The sequence below is a fragment of the Xylocopa sonorina genome, chromosome 7 (genome assembly GCF_050948175.1).
Source record: "Xylocopa sonorina isolate GNS202 chromosome 7, iyXylSono1_principal, whole genome shotgun sequence".
Lineage (NCBI taxonomy): Eukaryota > Metazoa > Arthropoda > Insecta > Hymenoptera > Apidae > Xylocopa > Xylocopa sonorina.
In genome coordinates, this window is record NC_135199.1 from 5,034,867 (window position 1) to 5,044,471 (window position 9,605).

The 9,605-nt window shown below is 31.5% G+C and overlaps 1 protein-coding gene across 1 annotated transcript; it reads left to right on the forward strand.

Annotated features, from left to right (window-relative positions):
• Nucleotides 1-4,398: 4,398 nt before the first annotated feature.
• Nucleotides 4,399-8,983, forward strand: LOC143425244 (ATP-dependent DNA helicase Q5). Its single transcript, XM_076897884.1, has 13 exons — nt 4,399-4,674; nt 4,790-4,914; nt 4,989-5,153; nt 5,244-5,420; nt 5,504-5,683; nt 5,946-6,051; nt 6,129-6,240; nt 6,318-6,545; nt 6,622-6,819; nt 6,910-7,033; nt 7,095-7,367; nt 7,442-8,663; nt 8,742-8,983. The coding sequence occupies exons 1-13, from the start codon at nt 4,554-4,556 to the stop codon at nt 8,789-8,791; spliced, it is 3,081 nt and encodes a 1,026-aa protein (XP_076753999.1). The 5' UTR covers nt 4,399-4,553; the 3' UTR covers nt 8,792-8,983.
• Nucleotides 8,984-9,605: the final 622 nt, after the last annotated feature.

Below are 9,605 nucleotides of genomic sequence, written 5' to 3' on the forward strand. Positions count from 1 at the left end.
AGAACTAGGTAGGTAGGTAGTTTACTTCTGGTATGTTTGTCTGTTAATAATAAGTAGGTAGGGCCGGGCAGGTTGACCACAGTCTCCGATCGGGCAGGCGCGTTTCTCGCGTGGTTCAACCTGTTTCAGGGAATTAGATTTGAAAGATCGACGGTATAGCTGGCGTGAACGGGGGATGCCGTTCACCACTGGCTTTACTCGATCGATTTTTCGAATCGACCCGCGGTCGCGGTCGCGATTTGACGAAACGAACGTTTCTTTTTGCTCAAGGTTTGGCATGTTTGTACGAGCAATGATTCTTTACAATCGTTGCTCGTCTGCGTGCGTTCAGAACTTTCGCGATTTATATTTTTATTTCACCTTTGTATGTTATTTTTTGGTTTGCGCTCAGGAAATCTCGAGCTTAGATATAAGTTTCAGGATACTGGGCTTCATGCCCGAAGAAAGAAGAGGCTATATGCCGAAGAGGCCCGGAGAAGAGGGCAACTACTAATGACTATGCATTTGGAGATAATTCTCGGGATGCAAAGTCATTCTTTGTTACTACTTTGTCACTATGCTCATATTTGTGTAGTAGAATGTTGGCTTCTCAAATACTGGGCAAATTGCGGTTTCAATTGTAGCGTTGCGTATAATTAATTACGGTTCCTGTTAGTGTTGCGAATAAATCCAAATCGCGGTTTTATTAGAGTTGCGTTTAACTCCAGATCGCGATTTTCATTAGAGTTGCGTATTCATCCAGATCGCGATTTTTATTAGAGTTAGTTACGCACTAATCCAGATTGCGAGTTTTATTAGAGTTGCGTGTTAATTAATACGTTGGGCTTTGAATTAGAGTTGCGTAGAAATGATAATCGCGTTGCTTTTTTAGTGTAGCGAACCATGAGATCGCGATTGTTTGCTGAATACATAATTATTATTTGCTAATATTTGTTTCGCACTGTTAAATTGTATTTGCTATTTTAATATGTACCAATAATTTTTAATTATTTTTATAGTGTTGCGATGTATATATATCGTGAGTAATTGCATCTTGTTTCTTGTAGAAATAATAGTTTTCAATTGTTAAGTTTCTGATTCCATTTAGTATTGCGATAATGAATGACGCGTTTTTCACGATAGTGTTGCGATTCATGAAATGCCCAAATCTTCCACTGATTCTGTGGAAACGTCATCCAAAGGAGCTACGTTGCACCAGGGTGCAATATCGCATCTCTAAATTCTTCCACTTGCGCTTTGGAAGTGTGATCTTGCATAAAGAGTCACCACAGTAGCCAAAGGGCTACATTGCACCGTGGTGACATTGCACTTATGCAGATCACTGTTTAAAAATCTCTTTTATTAGCGTTGCGTGCTTAAATGATGGGTGTATAAATTAGGGTTGCGAATTAAGTAAAGCGCCCTGAGGTGGCTGCTCGCGCATTGGTTTTTCCTGACACACCCCGCGATTAGATTTCAGATTTTCTTTATTTGACACTTAATAAATCAGTGTTGCCAATTATGAAGAGCACCGATATGGTTGCTGTCGAGATTAATTTTGCTAATTTCTGTTTCAATAAATTATAATTCCAACTATATTGAAATGTTTACCGCGATTAATTTTTGAGGTATTCTTTGTTTCACGTTTAATAAATTGTATACCTCATTCACGATATTTAATAATCATAATAATGAGAGACAATGGATTGGTTTCGTCTCTTCAATATTCTATTTCATATCTCTGCTGATCGAGCGCTTGTCATAAAATATTACACAATAATGTAGTTATTTTCTACGGATAGATACAACCAAAGATGATTTTTACAACCTTTCATTTAACATAGATTTTGTGGTTGATATTTAAACATTCGATTGTGTGATTTGTGTATCAGAATACATAAGCATTAAAAATCGCAAATTATATTAGAATACAGTTACCTATAAAATCGAAGTTAGTGTAGTTTAATAATACTTTTAAAAAAGTATTAGTAATATTTTACATTCGAAATGATTCTTTTTAACAGAACCAATTATTTAATTAATTTAACGAAAAGTAATAGGAAAGAAGATAGAATGGAATGTAAATTTTTATTTTTATTACACCAACGTACATTATAATCAAACACATTGGTTTTTTTACATGTTACATACATCATTTTTTTCATGCTATTTTCATAAAATGATGTTTCTGTATGTCTAATTTATGTATATTGTTTGTTTGTCTAATTTTTATAAGGTATTACTAATCTATTGCATAAGTTTTTGTTGCAGCTTATAATTTTACAGAGAAGTCCACTTGATTAAAATAATACATCAGGATGGAAATGATGCTACGAAGATGAAGGTAGATCACATGTATATAATACAAATAAAAAAGGGTGAACAACGAAAAGGATATACAAAGAAGGGGTATAAATATTATAAAATCATATTTATATTATTTGTATATAAATGCTCTATATATTTTCAATTAGGCTTATGTTTTTCTATGTGCATGTGTATGTATGTGTGTTTCTGTTTTTGGATATATTTTTGTGTGAAATTTGTTAACTCGTATGTTACTATTTTACCTGTTGTATATTTTTATTTCAGATATTGCAGCGTTTCCTGTCTCGATTATTATTTTATTATTATATTTATATGTGTATCTCTTCTTGGATATATTTTCTGTCATCTATTAACCTGTGTTATGGTTTCACATGTACATTTCTGTTCTAGATATTGCAGTGTCTCCAGTTTTATTTTAGGTGTTGCAGTGTTTCCAGTTTTATTTTAGGTGTTGCAGTGTTTCCAGTGCTGTTTTAGATGTTCCAGTATTTCAGTGTTTCCAGTGTTGTTTTAAATGTTCCAGTGCTTTCAATTCTGTCGTCTTTTGTCGTCGCTTATATGTTGCCTTGCATCTTGTAAATTCGATCGCCTCTGTTCATCTGTGCAAAATCTTGTGTTAAATTCTTCTTTTGTCGCTTCAGAGCTTCTTTTCTGTTGTTTGCTTTCGCAAACACTTCGAGTTCATGAATACAAAGTACTTCATGTACTGTGTTCTCTTCGATCTTTGCATAAGTAGGGTGAAACATTTCCAGACCTATTAATAGGTAGGAATCACTTCTTTTAAGTTGATATATATTCCTACTTAGGTTGACTGGTTAGAAATTAAAACAATTATTGGCTAGGCAGGGTATTTGTGTTTTCTGTCATTTGTAACAATTCTTTCTCGCGAAAATTCTTTATGAAACTCCTTCCATTGTGCGTTTGCATACGGATCAAACATCGAACTTGTTGCAAATGTACATTGAAAGGAGGTTTTATTTAATAATATCTTGTATAAAAGGAGGGTGGATGGGACGTGGTTAGGGTGGGTCTCCATTCGCAGCAACCTCCACGTGGTGAGACCCGGGTTCTATTTATTTAATATATAATTATTAACTGCATTGTATAGTGATACGATACAATTAAAAATTATATAGTAAATAATTAGAAGCCAGTGGCTGCCATAGCATAGTTTTATTTAAATTGATTTAGAACAAAACTTCGTAAACCTTTCACCCATCCATCGTAAATTTTCCATACGAAACCTTCGGTAATGATTCTTTCGAACCTAGAAGTAAATGATTTATGATATTTTAGCCGCACAGCGGTGAGGAGCGGAGTTTTTGAGAGAGTATTAGCTCTCCCTGACAGTTCTTGTATGCTGATTTGGTATGTGGATGAATGGCAATGGTTAGATATTAAACTCCAGAAATATACATTGCACAAGCAGAAGAAGGGAAGAATTTACGAAATGAAGACTCGTCAGATTAATGTATTTTTATGATTTATGATTACTGTATTTTATTGTACATTTTACCAGTTTTATTGCAATTTCTTGTATATTGCGGTAGTTTTATTATAATCTATTTGATATTACCCGCTTTAGGGATAAGAGAGAGAAAGATATATAAAAAATTTGTAAGAAAGAGTGAAACAGATGATGATGACCCTACTGTAAAACTCGTGGCGCCATCTCTGTGGAAAGTGCTCAAACTGGTCGCACATCGTTATCGACAGAGAAGTGAACTACCGAGAGACTGGTGGCACTATCTTTGTGAAAAGTGCGGAACTAAATTGGTAATTAGTTTCCGCACTTTTCATAGAGATGACGTCACTAGTCTCTCGTTAGTTCACTTCGTTGTCGATAACGATATGATACCAGTTTGAGCACTTTTCACAGAGATAGTGCAAGGGGTTCTAGAGTGAGGTCGCATCATCTGTCTCACTCTCTTTTATAGCATTTCTCTCTCTCTCTCTCTCTCTCTCTCTCTCTCTCTCTTTCTCTCTCTCACGTCTAAAGCAGGCAATATATAGAGTTGTACATTTAGTGAATTTCGGTCCGATATTGTGGTAGCAGCTACCAACAGGAACGGTAATTTTGTTATGACGCTAGTATTTTCAGAAAATTGTCACAACAATGGTGCCGCGCTTTTACAGTGTAGTATGGTTCGCCCAAGCAGCGTGTTTGAGAAGTAACTTATAAGAATAAGAAATTAGTAAGAGACTCGTTTTGTAGAATGAAGCAATAAATGCATCTCTGAACGTTTATGATCCTAGAATTTAGTTTATCGTATAAGAAGATGCTGTCATCTGTTTTGAAATCTGTATTTGGTTATAATGACTTTAAGACTGACATTCAGAAGCAAGCAACCACCGCTGTTTACAAAGGTTGACTATATTTGTTCATATTTAATATTTACATGTTAAAATATGTATTTTTCAACATCCAAAAGTTATTGTTACTCATAATGTATGCAAAGGAATTAACATTACATGTATTTAGGTAAGCAAGATGTATTTGTATGTATGCCAACTGGATCTGGAAAATCGCTTTGTTTTCAATTACCAGCAATAATGAAAGAAGACAAAGTCGCAATTGTTTTTTCACCATTGTTGGCCCTAATGAAGGTATACAATCAATTAATATAATCGCAATAGATGAATGATAATCTAATTGTTTAAATGACATTGATTTATTACAGAATCAGGTAGACTTTTTAATTAGTAAAAAGATCAATGCAAGCTCACTAAATTCAAATACATCTAGCAAAGAAAGAAATGCAATAATTAATGATTTGACATCAAAGTGTCCAAAGATTAAATTACTATATGTTACTCCTGAAATGGGAGCACAAAAACATTTCCAAGTAAATTATTAATTTATGCCTATACGTAATGTTAAATATAATGTTTAATAGGATACAGTTAATTAAACCGTTGAAATTATGCTCTTTTAGGACATGATAATAAAATTGAAGAAAGCGAAAGCATTGTCCTATTTTGTTATTGATGAAGCTCACTGTTTAAGTCAGTGGGGTCATGATTTTAGACCCAGTTATAGACAACTAGGTATATATAAAAAATTATGTCCAAATATTCCAATAATTGCATTAACAGCCACTGCTCCAAAAGAGGTAAATATTCTGTAATGTAGAATATTAATAAATATTTTCTAGAAATTACATTGTTATATGTAATAATATTTTCCTTTTTTTAGGTAAAGGATGATATCCTTCAATGTTTAAATATGACAAACCCTGCAATATTTTCGGTTCCTGTATTTCGACCTAATCTTTATTATGATGTATGGTTTTTAGAAGTGTTAGATAAACCGTTTGAACATTTAAAAAGTTTTATTATAGAAGCTCTTGGTTCTCAAGACAAATCTACTCCGAAGGTAAGTCCTTACTATGAAAGCTTTTTAGAGGTTTATGAAAAATTTAAATACACAAAAAGGTACAGAGTGTACATAATATGTATGTATAAAATAAAAATGAAGTAGATCTTGTAATATTTAGAAGGTGAAGCAAATCTCTCTGGAGTATTTTGTTTAGTTATATTTATTAAAATATAAACTGTATAAACATTCATAATTAGTTATTGTATGTAATAAACTTATTTATATTTAACTTATATCAAAGTTTGTTAAAAATTTTTAGGTAAAAAAAAATTGTGGCATTATTTATTGTAGAAAGAAGGAAGCAACTGAAATAATTGCACATAAATTATCAACTTTTGGCATATCGACTTTAGCGTATCATGCTGGTACATATTACTATTGTTTTACTGTAGCACTAGTAATAGTAAAAGAAACAATCAAGTGCAAATAATTATTTCTATAGGTTTGAAAAATCAAGAACGTAATGAAGTTCAAAACAAATGGACAACTGGTGAAGTACCTGTCATTGCAGCAACGTGCAGTTTTGGAATGGGCGTAGATAAAGGATCTGTTAGGTGAATTACCCTTTCGTACAGAAAATATGTTTGTCATTTTCATTGATTTTATACTTGTATTTTTATTTCATTTATAGATTTGTAGTTCATTGGACAATTCCTCAGAATATAGCAGCATATTACCAAGAATCTGGTAGAGCTGGCAGGGATGGTAAACCGGCGTTTTGTAGAGTTTACTTTAGCAACGAAGAATATGGGCCAATAGCATTTCTTATTAAAGAAGAAATTACACAGAAAAATTCGGAACTTGTAAAATTAAAATGGAAAAATTTTGAGAAATCTGTTTCTTATTGTCTTGAAGCAAAGTAAGGATTGTTACATTATTAGTGTAATGGTATGATAATTCGAATGAATGCATTTTTCGTTTAATGTATTCCACAGATGTAGACATGGGGTATTTTCGAAATATTTCGGAGACAGTCTACCGCCGTGTAAGGATAGATGTGATGTGTGCAAGAGCAAAGATACAGTTCAAGCAAGAATATCACAGTTCGAAATGTGTCAAACTAGGCCACGTGCGTCTCAATCTAAATCTAGTAACAATTTAGATGGTATTGCACTACCGAAGTACGATTGCGAGTGAGTAATGTACTTCATAAGTATACGATTTTATATTTTTATTTTCTACTAAACTACAATTACAATCATCGCAATTATTTTACCATACAGTGAAGGTGAATACGAAGGACAAACAGTTTCAAGAGATAAACTCTTAGCCGAAAGTAAACGAGAAGCTAAAGAGTTTATTGAAAAACAGTTTGCTATTCGGAGAAGTAATAGTAAAAATGATGAGGTAAATTCAGATAAGTTTATCATTCTTTTTACTTCTTTTTGAAGTTATTGTGATATTCTAGATTAGAAAACAAAATCGTCAAGATGCTAAACAATCTCATGTGCGTGCTGCTGAAAGTACAGATATAAAAATTAAGGGTTTAGCTGTTCAAGTGCGCGAGCATTTCTATATGCAGTTAAGATCGGCATTATTTGATAATTATCAAAAGATATTTCCGGAATCGGATATATATATTGAAGAGCATGATATGCATAAAACAGCATACGACAGTGAATACAAAGTGTTATGTAATAGTAAAATTGCAAACAAATATAAATTTGATATATCTAAATTGGTATGTAATTTAATATTTTATATCAACATGAAATTTAATAATATTAATAGAGTTTTCACTTTTGATAAATACAGATTTCCTCTATACGTAAGTGTACTAGCGCTAATACACTTCACGAATGTTTGCTTGATTTTAATGTAAATAGTGAAAAAAATATACAATTAAAACGTGTCAATGATTGTAGCAGCAAGGAAGAAGAAACTAATAGTTTAGAACAAGACGCGGAAAATAGCAGTATATTAAGTAAAGAAATAAACAAGAATACCTCGTACCCTACATTTAAGTCTGCCTTAGAACTCAGGAAGGACGCAAACTTATTAGAAAATAAATCTAATAGTAGTGACAAATATTTATTCGATACGAGTATTCTACAAGATGATGATAAAAAGATCAAGCCGATAGAATCGAAAAATAATGTCAATAAAAGATGCATTCTTTTCACTGAATATATAGGCGCTGAAAAAAATAAGTACAGTGCGGAGGGGGGTAATAATAAAACTTTAAAGGAAGATGAGGCTAATTTTAAAGAATCTAGTGACTTTACATGTGCTCGGAAAATTTTTGAGCAGGACAAAATTTTAATGAACAGTCGTAATAAGAAAGCACGGAAGTCTTTGAAGGAACATGTAAAAAAAACAACTAACGTTAAAAAAGCATTTCCTGCAAGTAAATCAGTTTATGAACAAATTTTACAATCAGCAAAATCAAGTTCTAGTACTACAGTTTTAGAAGACAATAAAAATAATGAGAGTACAAAAATAGTTAAAGACCCAGTGGTACCAAAAGACCAAAATGTAAAAAGATGTAGAAATGAAGATTTGTTAGAAAGTAGTATAGATAGTAAAGTAAATAAAAAAATGCGGATCAACGAAGAGGAGTTGCTTATAATTGATAATAGTGGAAATACTAATACTAACGAAGCTAGTGCATCTGAAATTCTTGCCGATAAAAGTAAAAAACTTGAAAATGACGATCACAAAGATGAAAATGTATTTTCAGCAACGAGAAATACGGAAAGCAAAGAAGTATCAAAAGAAGAATGCACTGCACATCAGAATTTACATATAAAAAAGCCATCAAAAGAGAAACATGATAAAAAGAATCATTCGAAACAAAATACAAGTGAAAGTGGAAAACTACTTGTATCTGCAGATAAAGCCACTCAATTTAAAACTGCAGAAATTTTAAAATCATATTTAATGAAGTATTATCCATCCGAACGTATTCCTGATCGAGCAACATTTTCAAAAACATGTAGAGAAATGCATCATACTGTGCTTACTAAAAAAATTTTTGGTAAAGTATATGTGTATTAAAAACTTATATTTTTTTCTGTATTATTCAATCCATTTCAAATAATAATAATTATTCCAGATAAGGTGGGCATATATAAATTTGTTACAAAACATATGGCACATAACTAATAACTCCTATCCAGGGTGTATTAAAGTCAGTAGTACAATAATAGTAAAGAAAAGATCTGTATATATACCTGTATAAATATTACACCATCGATCGATTTAACCATCCACTGTATTTATTACATGCATACCTTACTCAGGTCATTACATGTATAAGTTATCACTAATTAAATATAATCATATAAATTAGTTTCAACTTTGGTATTTAAAAACGTATCTTATTTATATACATTCAAAATTCAATTTTTATTTTGCTTCCTGCAATTTAAACGAAAAATGAATAGTTAGTTACCATTCAACTAGTGATAAAGGAGCTAATACAATACATTTTTTTATAAACATTATTTATTGAGCAATTGTTATAAATACTTAGACCATTAATGTTTAATTGGCAAGAATTACATGTTATACAAAGATCATTATAGCTATTTTTGCGAAGTGTTAAGATATGTAACTGAAGGAAACAGAACTTACAAGTACCAAAGACATAAATGATATTTTGCTTTATACTATCGTGAAACACGGTTTATAGGAACGGATTTATATATATATATATATATATATATATATATATATATATATATATATATATATATATATATATATACGTATACATGTAAAAATACTGTTTCCTTAGTTGGTTACAATTTTTAACTAATTCTGTAGACAAGGCAAGATTATTGAATTTTTTAAGCAGGCATTGATACGATGTACTTCTTTCAAAATTTTGTTGCCTTTTCCTTTTATACAACATATAATAAAATTATTTATAACATTGTAGGACCTATACATGATATGTGATTTGAAAAATTTATAA

Excerpts from the sequence above, each read along its gene's own strand:
- LOC143425244 (XM_076897884.1), top strand. The coding sequence starts at position 4,554 with ATGATCCTAGAATTTAGTTTATCGTATAAGAAGATGCTGTCATCTGTT. Across the intron at positions 5,684-5,945 it reads AAGACAAATCTACTCCGAAG|GTAAAAAAAAATTGTGGCAT; the intron begins GTAAGTCCTTAC and ends AAAAATTTTTAG. Across the intron at positions 6,546-6,621 it reads TCTTATTGTCTTGAAGCAAA|ATGTAGACATGGGGTATTTT; the intron begins GTAAGGATTGTT and ends TGTATTCCACAG.